Source organism: Opisthocomus hoazin, chromosome 4, assembly GCF_030867145.1.
Source record: "Opisthocomus hoazin isolate bOpiHoa1 chromosome 4, bOpiHoa1.hap1, whole genome shotgun sequence".
Lineage (NCBI taxonomy): Eukaryota > Metazoa > Chordata > Aves > Opisthocomiformes > Opisthocomidae > Opisthocomus > Opisthocomus hoazin.
Window position 1 is genome coordinate 40,487,480 of NC_134417.1, and position 15,248 is coordinate 40,502,727.

At 48.3% G+C, this 15,248-nt stretch overlaps 1 protein-coding gene and 1 long non-coding RNA gene across 3 annotated transcripts in view; both read right to left on the reverse strand.

The window, feature by feature from the left end:
* The window catches only part of DPY19L1 (dpy-19 like C-mannosyltransferase 1), a 49,924-nt gene extending 47,041 nt beyond the window's left edge, over positions 1-2,883 (reverse strand). The window contains exons 1-2 of the mRNA XM_075418666.1: positions 2,446-2,883; positions 1,708-1,776 (exon numbers count right to left, since the gene is read on the reverse strand). Of these exons, the coding sequence (XP_075274781.1) occupies positions 1,708-1,776; positions 2,446-2,743 (367 nt within the window). The 5' untranslated portion in view covers positions 2,744-2,883. The remainder of the gene's footprint in view (positions 1-1,707; positions 1,777-2,445) is intronic.
* Positions 2,884-5,039: 2,156 nt separating this feature from the next.
* LOC142361154 (uncharacterized) lies at positions 5,040-14,796 on the reverse strand. 2 transcript variants are annotated; one of them, XR_012763713.1, is made up of 4 exons: positions 14,683-14,796; positions 11,897-12,004; positions 6,335-6,479; positions 5,040-5,725 (listed from the first exon to the last, which is right to left on the reverse strand). It is a non-coding gene; the product is annotated as an uncharacterized LOC142361154 (long non-coding RNA). The 2 variants fall into 2 exon arrangements; XR_012763712.1 differs by lacking the exon at positions 14,683-14,796 and adding an exon at positions 13,818-14,431.
* Positions 14,797-15,248: the final 452 nt, after the last annotated feature.

Below are 15,248 nucleotides of genomic sequence, written 5' to 3' on the forward strand. Positions count from 1 at the left end.
AACCTGGAGATGCCATTTTCTCACCCAACCCAAGAATCCCTAAAAGCATAGCATATGATCAGATTTTTGCAGACTAGGGCTGTTACGTAAAATCTGATAGTTTATTCTTCAGATCTCCTATTTTTGCCTGTGCTCTGCTCTAAGAAAAGCAATGGGAATGGCATATAAAAAGCATTCTAATTCTGGAAATTAAATACTGAAGAATAAAGCCGAAATACATCGAACTCCTTTACCAAAGGAGCAGCAAACGCTGAGAAACTGTAACGCAACAGGGTGTGAAACATACAAGAAACTGATTGATACCTTGCAAGTCTCCCCAAAACGACTAGGTAAGAATGCAGCAAAACAGTGAGGAACCTACAAGCACTGACTACTTCTGCAGCTTAATCAAGCTGTTTCATTGTATGATCCTGTGCAATCTGGAAAGGATGCCTTCAAGAACGAGGCCTCAATTCAACAGTCATTTAAAAAAAAACCACCAACATAATAGTGCAAAGTGTTTTGTAAGAATGACCTTGAAAATCTGACAATTTTATTGTTGCATCTAAATTGGAGATAGTTCTTAAGAGGAAAAACTCCACATTCTATAACAAAACTATCTCCAACTGTGGGAGCCTCTGTTTTTAAAATCTGGACCGTAAAGCTTAAGCAAAACAACACCAAAATTCAAATACCATTAAAACTAACCAAAACCCACTATTTCATATTTAGTACATGTACATACTTTGCTATTGCAAATACTGTATGCTATTACATACTTTACTACTAAGGGTTTACTGCTATTAAAAATATAAACAGCTCCCTGAAGTATCTAATTGGTTATCTGGGTTTCACAGCTAAATTCAAACTGCAGAAATTATGAATCTCTCTACCTAATCTGCTCTCAAATTTCAATCAAAGGAAAGCATTTTTCAATTCTCACCATCAGTTTAACATTTCTATGTCATTTAAGTAACTACTAGAGTAGGAACGTTGAATAAACAGAGGTAAGCAAAGCAATTCAGGAACAGTTTATTCATCAATTAGTTTGTAAGCTAAGGGTTGTTTCCCCGCTACTGCTTTGCAATGTAATTCATCAAATGGAAGAAACTCCCTTTGGCAACAAGGACTGCTGGTGATATGATTAATAGTACCAGCATCTTTGGAATACCCTGACAGTCTTCTAATGTAATACCTTTAAGAGTATATCTAATTGCGCATCTGACATACGTTATTATTTAACATTTGTTAACTTCAGGAATGGATTTAATTCTGCAAATACTTCAGGCTCTTTTTCCAAGACTTTGGCCATTAACCATTTTATTCTTTACTCCAAAATAATCACAAAGATAGCAACATCATCTGAATTTACATCCCCCAACAGCTGTATGTTCTTCCACCCATAGTCCTTCCAAAACAAGCTGTTTTGATTACGGTACTTAATAAGCCTGGCTTCCCCCCCCCCCGCCTGAGAAACTAATGAGTGGATAGGAGCGATCCATAGATCTCCGGACAATTATTTTCCTACAAATGTTCCGATACCACATCAACTGCTCTACAAAAGCTACCGGGTAGGAAGTTCTTTCCTGTTCCTTTTCCATATAAGTTATGCTTTTTTTGGTTTTTTCCAGTTTATATTTCCAAATATATATTGATACAGTTTGCAACTCCAGAGGAAGAAAGGTAAAAACAGCAGTGTTTTCCCCCTGATGTAGTCCTTCTACTTACCCAGAAGGAAAGTGAGCCATATCTTGCTATCAGCTTTTACAATGAAGGCCTTTCTCTCCTCAACAAATACTGTCAAAAGAAAAGAAGTATTTTAAGCATCAGTTAAGAGTAGCCTCTCTAAAAGGGAATCCGTTCAAAGAGTTTTCTGTAAGAATCGTGACTTGGAAACCGCCGGAAGAAGTTTCGTACAGCACGCTGGTAACTACCCACAAACGCGTTAGACGTCACAGACCGACTACTGGGGCAACCACACAAAACCCGGTTTTTAGTTCCCGAAACAACTTCTCCCGCATAATTTGTCGAAAGAGGATGCGTTCACCGACACGTTACCGACAGAGCCGACCAAGCGCGGAGCCGGGCTTCTAACAGCGTGAGCACCCATCCGTGCTTCGGCAGCGACCGGTCGGTCCCCTGTACCAACCTCCCCCCCTTCCCCGAACACGGCGCCCAAGGGGCAAAAAGCCCTCTTCCTCCCCCCTGGTCCCGCTGCGGGTCTCGTCAGCTTTTGTTTCTTCTTTTTTCACCCTTCTTTAACCTCCCCCCGCCGCGCCGGGCCGGGGGAAAGCGGGAGAGCAGCAACCGGCCGTTGCCCCGGGAGGCCAAGGGGGTGCCCGCTCCCCCCCGCCCGCCCGAGGAAGGACGTCCCGGCGCTCCCCGTCCCCGCGCGGCACCGAGCAGCCTTCCCGCCGCGCCAGGCAAGCCTACCCGCACCCGGAACCCCTCACCCCCCCACCTCACCTCGGAGCCGGTCTCGGCAGACGCGCAGGAGCCCGAAGGGCCCGCGGCCCAGCACGTCCCGCTCCCCCTCGGCCGCCGGTCCCTCCCTGCTGGGTCTCTGGGGGTCGCTCCGGGCTCCCCGCCGGCCGCCGCCTCCCTTCCGCATGGCGCGGGCCCCGCCGGGGACCTGCCTGCCGGGCGAGTGCGGCGGGAGCCCGCGGCCGCTCCCGGGGCTGGCGCCCGGCGACTGGCGCTGCTGCCGCTGCCCGGGCTTGAGCGGCGGAGACTCTTTGTTCCTGCCTCGGGTCGGGACGACCATCTCCGCATAGTCCCCGCCGGGGAGCGGAGCGGAGGCGGGCGGGGGGGGCTGCCCTCGGCGAGGCCGTTCCTCCGCCCCCGGGCACGGCCCGGAGGCGGCCACGGGGCGGAGACGGAGGCGGCGGGGCTCGCTGCAGCGGGGCTCGCGGGCGGCCGGGCGCTACCCCGCCGGGCTGCGCCGCCGCCGCCGCCTGCTCCGCCCGGCTGGCCACGTGGGGGCGGGGGGCGGGGCTCCCCCGCTCCGCACCGCCCCGTTGTCGCCGCTGCCTCCCGCGCGGCGCCCCGCACGTGCGCTTCCCGCACCCCCCCCCCCCCCCGAGGGGCGGCCGCGGTTTTCCCGCCGCCGCCTCGCGCCCCCTCCTCAGGCGCTCGCTCGCCGTTGCCGTCCCCGCTCCTCAGCCGCGCAGCTCCGCGGGCACCGTCGCAGCTCCATCCCCCTCCCCGCCCGCCCCAGACAGACGGGGGGGTCTCTCCGGGGCGCTCCCCCGCCCTCAGATTCCCCAGATTTTAGCGGCTGCGTTGCTGCCGTCTCTCAGAGGCTTGCCGGCCGCAGAGAACTCGCCCCTCTCCCTCCTCCTCCTCCTCCTTCCCCCCGCGCCGGCGGTGTGGCAGCACCCCTGTGGCACAGGCTCCAGCCCCAAAAACCTTCCCTGGGGTGCAGAGGTTGAAAGGCCCGGCTGCGCAGGAGTCCTGCAGGGCTGTCGCGCAGGTTGGCCGGAGCAGCCATCTCCAGGGCCTGACGGCAGCGGCTGCTCTTCTTCTGAGGGCGGTGAACGCACAAGGCCACTGTCACCCCGAGTCCCCGCTGCAGCGAAACCCTCTCTCCTCCTCTCGCGCGTGCTTTTCGGCTCAGCACGAAGACCTCGACTCGCCCATGGGTGACACATCAATGCAATCGCCCCTTTCTGGTGCTGCTGGCTAAATGTAGCGTAGCGTAACCTCTGCGTTAGCTCTGGCCTCCCCAAATGTATCCGTTTCACTCTTTCCTCTCCGTCCCCTTGTTCTTTTTTCCCGGCTGGAAGTTCTTTCTTGATCGCACACATTCCTTGCCTCACAGGTGCTCTTCGTGCCATCTTCAGGCCCCTGCTCGCTCTTCATTTCTCTCTCTGTGTTTCTGCTCCCAAGTTTTCTACGCGTTCAAGTTTTCTTGGCATCATCTTTCCGCTTAACTCCTCGCTTCTTTCTCCTGGCCTTTCCACCCGTTCCCTCCAACGTAACAGGCGTGCGACTTTCTGTGGGGCTGACAGAGGGCCCGGGTGCCCACCAGTGCTCTCAGCCTCACGTACCTTTGCTCGTTGAGGGAAAATCGTCCTTCTACCCCGTGCTGTTTGGGGGAGACAACTGCAAAAAGCATGTGCTACACTGATCTCAGAAAATGAGCACAGGAGAAATGGTATTTTTCATTTGGCCAGCTCATATAGTTGTATAAAACAGCTGGTCTCCTGAGCACACAGGCCCCTCTTCCAATGTGAGTTACCTGTAGCAGTTTCATATTTCAAGAAGCGTTAATCTGTGCTCATTATATACTAAATATAAATGAAAGTGTAAAAGGAACACCATTTGAGTGTTTGAAGACTACATACTGTTTTCCCACCTGCTTTCCAAGAGAAAAAGTTCCGCAATCCCCTTTTTCATATTGGATTTTAATCGTGCAGCCTTGTCATAAATTTAGTAACGAAAGGAGTCTGTTGTTGCTGGCTGAGTGATTGAAATGTATGGGCTCCCTATAGTTAGGGAGTTCTGCATGTCTCTGGCGTAGAAAAAGAGTAATAAGAGTTCTGCTGATTTTTAGTTCCTGAAACCTACTTTCCATTTTTGCCAAAATCAAGAGAGTTGTGGAACACTTCAGAAGTTGAAGGGTTGAAATTATTAAGGTTCAAATGATTGCTGTGGGATGGCTCGACCATTGAGATTAACCGGGCCTGCTTCAGCCTGCAGCGAATCAATTGCCTTCAGGCTATTTTCTTTTATTAAAACTCTCCAGGCAATTTATTTCAAAAGGTATCGCCCACAGAACCTGATTACACAGGTGCATACTACTAAACTAAACAACTCTAAAGATTCTAAAAGTTATTATAAGAACGCAAAGACAGAACATCACGTTCTTAAATGTAAAGGTGCCCATATTCAGCAGCTATGAATTGCTGAAGAAAGCCGTCAATGCTACTTCAAAAGAGCTGCACTAGAGCAGTACACCTCTAAAAATAAAATGACACTTGCTTCAATCTGTAAGAGACACAGGCAGTGAGAAATAAACCTTGGGTTTATATCACCACAGGGGTCGCGTATTTTTCCAGAAGTGCTATGTTTATTTCTGACATCGTGTTTCATACAGAGTAGCTCATTACTAATCCTGCACATCACAGTGAAAGGAGTGCTCCCAGTAAGCCACCACATACCTTGCTGGTTTCAACAAAAGGGGGGGGAGGATGAAATGTGATAACTCTGAAAGTAAATTTGATTTCTCTCAACTCTCAAGGGTGCTGAAGGATATGTACTGGCCCATAGGAGAGGCATCGTCTTAATCAGTTTATCCTAACTCCTTTTGTCTAGGGACAGCAAAATCCGTAAGATGTTGCTCCACAGTTTTCTCCTGTCCCAGGACAAAGCGCATCCTGGAACACAACATTCCTGTTTCTGCTAGGTCTGCCCTGTCTCTCTGACCACGCATCTTCCATGATCGCTGCCCTGCCTCTTCATACTTCCAAATCACTCTGCCAGATATTGGCAACCTCAGGGTGCTGAGCTGGATGGTGGCTGTGACACACTGTCAATGGAGATAACTCACAGTCCTCGGATACCAGGCCCTACAAGTAAAGCACGTTGCCTTGGCAGTTCCTATACATTCTCTGGCAGTATTCGTTCCTCGGGACACCGGACACGCACTCCTCATCACCAAACAGTCCAGAGCTTCCTTTCTTTTCCTCCAGTCTCCATCTTCTGTACCGTGTCTTGCCACCAGTTCTCTCACTCCTCCTCCTGCCTGAAGTGAGACCTTCACTTTGAGTTTATTACCAGCACCAACCCCTTCTCTCTCCCAATATGATCTGAATAGGAGTGTGCGTACAGAAGTCCCTTTTTTATACCTATAACAATGTTTCTTGTGCTGCTCTGCTGTGCTCCGGCGGCACTGCCTCAGAGCATATTCTGCAGATTTTGTGGCACGGCTGCCATTGCCACCTACCACAAGGCTTTGCTTCTGCAAAGTTTGTGTTGATCCCCCACACTTTCACACATTCAGCAGCAGACTTAATAATAGAAGTACTGCATTGTAGCAAGTTAGGGAACTTCAGGCTCCCTTTCCTTGGTTTATTTAATCCAAGGTTAGCATGCGGTGAAGGCATAATCTGGAAAGCCTGTCTCTTCAGCAAACAACTGTGTGGCTGCTGCCTGGTTAGAAGCACTCAACCTAGCATTAAACTAGCCATTTTGAGTACTCAGAGCAACGTGGCTGCAGCAACATGAAGCTCAGAGCCTGAGGTAACCAGCCAGGCAGTTCGAGCACTTTGAGCACCGTACCATATGGCCGTATCTGACCTAACTCGTTATTAATCCTACTAGAGCTTCAGTCATAGAGCAGACAAATTCTTACCTATGGAAAGAACTTTATGAGAACAGAAACAGTTGGGACTGCTACTTGTGAAGACCAGGCTGAACAGAAGTGCAGAAGGCTAAGCAGTCTCTTAAGGCAGAAGTAAAGCAGCAGGACTGCCCTCAGGGTTTGTCTGCGGAGGAATCTGCCAGGAAGAAACAGCAGAATGTAGTGGCAAACAAGTTACAGCATGCACCTTGTCCCAGTTAACAGCTCTGTGGGGCCAATTCTCTTTCTGCCAAATATGAATATTCCCCCCTCGAGTTAATTCCTTTAAACATGCATTGCGTGGATCCTGAAGAGGGAAAAATACGCTGCTGGTGAGTTAGTAATACAGCAATCTGATCTCTGCTTGCACATCTCCATTCACACCTATCTTCTCTCACTTTCAAATTTGCAGTTGCATTTTTACTACACATATATATGTAACTATATATAACTGGAGCAATTGCAGTTGCATTTTAACTATATATCTGTAACTATACAGAACTGGAACATCCATGTCTGCATGGCTAACTTTTCATACAAGCAAAAGCTTGTTGATACTAGAAACAAATGAGAACAATTTACCCAGCTTGCCTACCCTGGCAACAAAATAATCGTATTTTTAGAACGAGAGGTCCTGAAGACCCTTCTTTCTTTGACACCGAAATTGCCTCCTTCATTTCTATATAGTCGATTGTAAGTCTCAGAAGCCTGCTGCCAGAATAACACTGAGGAACATTAGTGACTCAGAAAACCCAATTACGCTTCACCAGACTTTTCCTTCTTTCTTGGCTTTCAGTTCCCAGCACCATCTTCATACTACCTTAAATGCTTCCCTGCAGCTCTGAAAAAAAGATGCAGTTCAAGAAAAAGGAACAAGAAATACTATGAATATCAGGAAAAAAAATTAAGCTACACTGGGAACCTCATAGGTCTAACATTGGGAACCTCATAGGTCTAACATATCTCCAGTTACCCTTCCTTCCTTACTGCAGACAGAATGGTCAAAGCAGCACAGCCGTCCACTTGCCCTGTCGAGCAGCTGATTTGGGAGATTCGCCAACGCCCCTTCTTATAACACAGAGTGTGATCATCTCCTCCCAGCTGGGGCCTGGAATGTTTCTGTAATTCTTCACCGTTCTGAGGACTTTTAACTCCTCTGCACGATATAATCTCCTTACAGCTTTCAAAATGAAGATCTCTTGCTGTACACTCCATGTTCTCACTGCGTGGCATTTGGCCACAGTGAGTAGTCATGCTAATTTGGCATAGATGCCATGATTCACAGCCACAGCAACTGCATCTCGTTATGTTTCTATCTGGAGGAGCAAATTATAAAGCAAATTATCCGAGGACCACAAAACTCATTATTACAAGCAGAAGTGATGGATCCAGCTTACCCTAACCTGATTTACTAGCCACCATGGTTTTGCTTCGTTTTTTGTGAAGTCAGTGTTTATCTGGTGTGTCTCTAAGTAACTGCTGCCAGAAGATGCATCAGAGAAGACGGAGGAAACAGCTTGCAGCAACAAGCAGGAGCTAAGTGAAAACAACGGAACAGGATCATACGAACATGGGCTGAGCTATTACTATATTTTACAGCAGATGCCCTCTATGCGAGATTAAGAATATGGACACCATTTATAGTGGAAATAGGGAAGGTCAGCAACAGACTTGGAACAGCAACATGAGAAAAGCAATGGTCTAGAAGTGCTCACAGAATAGCTTTTCAGTTCACAAGTTAACAACTGGCAGAGCAGCCAGATGTGAGAAACAGTAGGGCTCTTGAAATACGTTACCGTACCAAAGTCAGTAAACCTACGCTGCTGGAGATTTACTGGCAAATCTACTTTGGCAAGAGAGCGAGAGAAGCTTGCGGACCACCGGGAAGTACTTACAGACAGCTGTATCGGAAACAGCAGCACAGTCTAAGTTTGCCTGTTCAGATGTTAGCAAGTTTATTTATACTTTATGCTTTGCTTACCCTGATCTTCATGTCAGTGGGGATTTCAGTGTATCCTTTACTGCCCTGGCTAATGAAGGCAGAGAAGAGGCAGATTAATTACCCAGAGACAGTGACAGAAAGTACCTTTGGCAAACTAAGCAAAATGGCAGACCAGACCGAAAGGAAGATGGTCCTACACACCAAACACCCCGTAAATTACAAACAAAGCCATGGCTTGGGAATGTCGTTTGCTTCTTGTACGTCACTGAGAAAAGGTCTTTTGCCAGAGACCTTAACAACAGAAAAAAGAAAATGATCCTGAGGCTACAAACACTTCAGTTTATACCCACGCAAAGCTAAAAATGTAATACAAATTATACATGCAAAAATTTTGAAAATTGCATATAGAGTCCTTGTTGGTGACCAACAGCATCAGTTTATGTCTTCCTCATCGCTCTCCTCACCTTTTTAACTTCTTGATCATCTGTCTCAGATCATGACTCTCACTATTTGTGCCACAGTATCAAACAACTTGATGGAATTTATCCCTTTGTTTTTCCATTTGGAAATACAGTTCATTTGTAGGCATTGTGGCTTTACACTAGCTATCAGCCTGTCCCCCCTTGCTTTTTCACATCACCACTGTAGTCTCTGGAGCTGCCATGAAACAAGTAGCGCTCCCGTTCAGCTGGAATAACGCGTTTGCCTGCGCCCCAGCAGCTGTGCTGACAACCCGGTACAACCATGGCCCAGCTTGGAGCTTATTTTTGAGGTCACAGTGCCCTCTGCCGTCTACGGCATCCTCTTTACTTCTGCATCATCTTCGTTAAAAAAACCACCAATGTGCCAAGTGTTTATACACGCTCACTAAAAAGAGCAATTCCCCGAATTAACACCTTCATTTCTGTTTCAAGATCCACTTTCGTCTAGACTAGCAGGCCAAATCTGGTTTGTTTGACTGGACAGAAAACAGGTTGGCCAGGGCATAGTCATTTCTTGCTGACTGTAAGGCTGCTTTGTCAGCGCGGCTGTTAATTTAAATTAAACTACTGATCTATGCAGAGCTTGAATCACACCTGACTTGTAAATGTTGAGCAATTCCACATAAGGAAGATCTCTGACACACATGCAAAGTAAGAACAACCAGGCCTGTGTTTCAAGTACAAATTGTAAATCCATCTGCCGCAGATTTGTGTTGCCTCTGGTGATCATTCCGACTCTGCAGATACAGATCAACTACTACATATGGAGATATGCTTTACAAACTCCTCTCCTGTTTGTGTTTGCCTTCACCATCTCTCTTCATGAGTGATGTGGGGTACTGTAGGTGGTTTCACTCCCCTGCGAGTGTCCCCTGGAGCACTACAGACTGTCCTGCAAGTGAGCCAGGGACCATCCCTGCCCTCCTGCCAACCCACCTCTCTCAGGTAACCACAGACCCCTTGTGACACTCCCTCTCTCGCCCCAAAGCCCCCTTTACCTTCACACAAGACATGGGCTGCTCTGCTCACCCCACCCCTACCATCAGAAAATCCTGCTTGCATATGATTTTAGCATAGAGAATTCAAATAAAAAGAAGCATCTATAGCCAACAAAAATCTCTAGTCTGGCCCAGCAGCAGCGGCAGGCAGCACTGAAAGGGTTATATGAGTGGGGGGAACACTCCTTTTCAAAATATACCGTTTGCTTCGTATTCTGCCATTTTCTTAGCTTGGCAGAAAAACTCCATATGCTCAGAGATTATTTAAGACATTATGCTGGCTCATTGTTTCATGAGGCAGGTGCAACCACTCCAGCTCCTCAAGGTGCTACAACTTGTTTCCCAGTAGGGGATCTTGTAGCGCGACTTCCCCATAGCATGACACGTAGGAGTTCAGAAGCTTTTCCTTCCTGAGAGATTACATTGATGGTATATATCAAGGTATATATCGATGATGGACTCAAGCCTGAATATAGTACAGCATTCATTTTCCCATGTTAGTCTGATCGCAAAATGAGGAGAGCTCAGTAAATGCACTTTCAGGTCTACACGTACTCATGCGTATATAAGTGTGTGTGTTTGCATGCACGTATGTATAATAAGTATCTATAAAATACTAAAAATCAAACAGCACTGCTGGGCACGGAAGGCATATTTCAAATGCAGCAGACTTGCTTGCCTTTATCTAGCCATTTTTTTCCATGCAACTGCCACAACGTAAAGTCACAGGTAATTTCACTGATACTGAGTAGAGCTGAGGCTCCAGGATGAGCCCCAGGGCTGCACTGCAAGGGAACTGTGGCCCACTTGCAGTCCTGGCCTTCTCTAAAGAAATACTTCACAGGAAGGGTGCTTTTAAAATTACCACTTAATGGAAGGAGAAGAGGATGTCAAAGAGCAGAAAAGTATGCTGGGTGGGGTGAATACTCAGTGCTGGTTTGGGGTGAAAAAACACACTGTTGGGATCATGCAGGCGAGCGGACAAACGCAGAATGACTATCAGAAAAAAGGTGAGAAAGTTTTAAAAGATGTTTCCTCTTTGGAAAGGTTTCCTTTTTCCCATCTGCCTAGAAAAATTCTACCCACCTTCCAAACAGAAAGAGCTTCATTGCCCACTAACAGGTCACAAACGACCTGTACCAGGTTTACAGCAACTTCACGTTCACATGCTGTACACATATGCAGAAGTGTGTTTTGCAAGCAGCGTGGAACCTCCACATTTCAGCTGTCATTGCAAGCCTTATTGCCGGCATTGGTAGAAAAGTTGCAGATGAAAGAATGCAAAATAAATTGTAAATAAATAAATGCAAAATAAAGGACTGTCTTCCTTTACTGGAAACTGATAAAAAAAACCCCAAAAACCTCTTACATTATAGTGAAATCAGAGAACAATGTTGCACAGCTGTGGAAAATTTTACACTGGAGTATGTGAAAAGAAGTTTCATATCTCACTCATGAAGTCATCTATTGACTCCAGTTAGTACTGGTGAGATCTCAGTTAAAGGAATGTGTCCGATAGCAAGCACTGCACTTCAGGAAAGATGCGGACCCACTGAGGGGTAGGGATTTTTCCTAATCTCCTTTATCCCTTACTGTCATTCTTATTTTACATCAGCCATGGTAGCTGCAAAGCGTATTTCCCCCCACCAAACACATACATGCAGCAGAAAACCCCCCTGAAGTCTACGTAAGGAGGATGTGAAAAATAGCCTGGAGAAGAGTAATCAGGGGCAATGTAATATCAGGTTTTCAGCTAGGCAAAAGGTTGCTACAAGAAGAGACAGAAGCATTGGATAAGGAGCGAAGGGCTAAAATTACAGTCCGGGTCAGGTTAGACATTAGGGCTAATTTCTGAGGAAAGAATAGTTAAGCATCAAACTTTTAAAAGGACCTGTGGAATCTCCATTGTTGGAGGCTCTTAAAAGCAAGTAAGATAAACATCTTGCAGAGGTGATTTAATTATAAACTGGTCTCGGCTTGAGCCAAGGAGATGATCTCTGAAGATCCCTTCCTGCCCTTCTTTTTATTATTATATACCAGCTAATCCCTCGAGGAGTCTTTATGAAAAAATTTCATCCCAAGTATCCCTTGACCCAGCTGCAAGCTGGAGACCACCCAGCTCCTAATGTACCGAGCAGAATGCTAGTTTTACCTTGAGCTGCCATTCCATGGTTGTTTATCATGAAGGCTCAATGTAACTCGGAGATCATCAGTCTTCTACAACGAAATGCATGGCAACACCTTCAAATTTTGCCAACACCTGACAAAAAAACAAGAGAACAAAAAGAACTCCAGAAGAGCAGGACCAAACCTGCAACGTTTGCTTGCGCTTTTGTTTTGAAGTGGGGAAGCACGAGAAGAAAGAAGAAACACTGAGTTTGCAGTTGAAAATCAGCTTGGGTCTCAAAGAGACACCCGAATTTCAATAACTAGATTTGTGGCAGGCCCATTAGTAAGTACAGTGGATGATCTAAAGTGAGGTGAAAATAAGGAAGGAAGGGAGCTGTGACAATAAATTGATAGCAGAGTTGAGAATAGGGACCGTGTACGTGGAACAAGACTGGACAGGAGCAGGCAACAAATGAGGAAGAAAATGAAAAGTCAGAGGACAGAGAAGGAAAGAGGGAGGAGAAGTCATACTGGAAAATAACCTTAAATGTGCAAGTGCCACAGAGGCCTAATTCTAACAAAGATTCAGCTATTTTCAGTGTTTCATATGTTTTTAAAGGAGTGCTATGGGTAGCAAGGAAATACCTAAGTGCTGGAGAGAATCTGGGTACTAGAACCTGGATTCCCCGGCCTGCTGCTTACAGTAGGTCAGAGGCCCTGAGGTCTCCCACTTGTGAAGCAGCACATAAAAACTCAGTCATAATTCAATTCTTTATGTAGTTCAAGAGATTGAGAAGGCATCCTTGTATGTACGTTCTCTACCCCAGGATACAACAAACGTTACTTTCGCATGGAGCGATATCCCCTCTATTGCCCACACTCAAGAATGGCTCTCTTTGTCTCTCGTGTAATGGATTTTTGCTGCCTTCCTCTCCTGAACTGACTCTGGAGGTCTCTTCCTAAGGCTTCCACAAGCAAGTCCCAAAGGTCTCGTGGAAGGCGTGTTTCTGGTCCTTCTTTCTCATTGTCACTACTATCTGAAAAAGAACTGCACCCCTTGTGCTCAAAGGAAAGCTGAAGAAGGCAAAGGAGTTCACACCAACAGAGACAGTACAAGAAATATTGCATCTTCAAGTTTTTCTTACATTTCTCCCATTGTAAGCTTTACCTCGATAAATACCATCAAGTTTCTGTCCTCTTTCTACTTTACTCTTCAAAGATGCCCTCTCCTTGTCTTACTGTCCCTGTAATTTTAGCACTAATGGAACTGGAATCTTCTTTCCTGGGGTTTAGCCCTCCTGTTTCTGAAAAGCTCCCCAAATATGGCTTGGAAGGACGAGGAGGAACTCAAACTCCATGACCAGTCAAGCCTGTGTCTTTACTTCTCAGAGATGACAGGGCTATGGCAGACTCTGGACTTCAGCATTTCTGTCAGATTTATTCCTTTTTCACTAGGGTGTCCAGCTGAATCATTCTGATTCTCCAGCAGAGGCTGTATCCATCCCTTTCAGGGGATGAATCCATTTCTCTCATTGTGTCCACTTAGATATAGGATCCAAAATCATGAAGAATAGGTATGATAGTAAGTCCTCAAGGTCATGATTTTTACTCAGTTACCTACAGAAATAAGTCTCTGGATATGCAGACAGGAGTTTGTCTAATTATACCAAATGATTCTTTAGTATTTATCCAATTTCAGCTTCATTCAGCCGTGGCACTTCACAACAGCAGGGTGTGTTTCTGTATTCAGATGGCTTCTGTACCGATAACAGTTTAGAGCTATGCAAACAGCGGACGGAAAAGAGGACAAAATGTCGAGACCGCTGCCAGAGAGCAGACCACAAGGTCTCTTCACAGCTCACTATCGGCACGTTTTCTGACACGCGGAATGAAGCTCTGCAAGCATATGAAAATCATTGCCGCAAAAGAAAACGCGTGCATCTTCATGCAAACCCGCGACCTACCCAGTTCTGCCCCGAGCGAGGCGTTAGGTGCGGCACGCTCACCCGGCTCCGCGGCAAGCCCTGAGCACCTCTCCAGTTACACAGCTCTGGCGTGGAAAGAACGCTTGAAGTGGGTGCAGACATCTGCTTTGAGCCGTGCAAGGCTTCCCGAGCGCTGTAAGTTGGCTTTTGTGGCAACGAAAATCAGGCTGTGTATTTTCCGCCCGGTACGGTGTCGAGTACATGTTCCAAAAGTACTTAAAGAGAACTTCTTTGTTAAGACATGGACTGGTGTACTTGTTTTGTCTGCCGGGAAGAAATTAGATGCAGTGCGTGTGCATACGGGCTAATTATTTTCTCTTCTTCAGATAGCATTAATTACAGACAACACTAACATTTGCTGGAAATAAGAGGGTAAAAATAAATTCCTCTTACCATCCGTAATCCAAAAAAGACATTACAGTTTACAGCTGCCTGGGTGCCATCCAGCCAGCAGGCACAAAACGAACGAAACAACCGAAACAAACAGAAACAAACCGGAGAAAGGCCGAACCCACTCGGGACGCAGAGCTGCAGGGCAGCACCCTCCCCGGGACGGCGCGGGGGGTCCCGCGCCGGCGGACCGGGCAGCAGCTCTGGGAAGGTGCTCTCAAGGCAGGCCGCCGGCTGCACGTTGAATACAAACCAGGAGGGTATTGCTGCCCGAGAAACGCGGGAGCGGCACACGCGGGATTCCGCAGCGGCGGCAGAGCGGCTTCCCGGGGGGGGAACGGAACGGGAACCACGCGGTCGTTGCCGGGGCCGGCGGGAGCGAGGGGATGCGGGGAACGGCAGCAGCGGCGCCTGGAGCACGCGGGAAACTGCGGGAACACCGCATCTTGCTTACCCTCCGCTCTCCCATTTGCTCTCCCACCTCCCTGAGCCCCCCCGAACAGCTCCCCCCCCCCCTCCTCCGGCGGGGGGGGCGGGGGTCCGCGGCGGCGCGGCCGAGCGCCTCCCCGCCACCGGCAGAGGGCGCTGAGCGCCCGCGCGCCGCCCCGCCCCGGCCCGGCAGGGGACGCTTTCCGCTTCCGGGTGGGTTTTTCCGCCCGCCGGCGGCCCGGGGTGCGTCGGGTTTTTGGTTGGGCACAGAGATGGGAGTGGTTCCCGTCCCTGCGCGGCTGCGGCCCAGCGTCGGGGGTAGGAGTAAGGGAGACTCACCGGCGGCCGGCAGGGAGGGAGCTGCGACGGCGGCTGCTCGCCGGCCCTGCCCGGCCAGTCGCTTCCGGCGGTGGCACCCGGGCTGGAAGTGCTCCCCCGAGCTTCGAGGTGTCCCGGCGGGCTCGGCGCGGCGCAGAGCTTCCAGGCGCCGCAACACGGCGGAGGGACGTGCCCGGGGCACGGAGGGGAGCTGTGAGCTGCTGAGCCCGAGTGCAGCGTGCGGGAGGAGCCCCGGCCTTGGCTGGAAAGGGA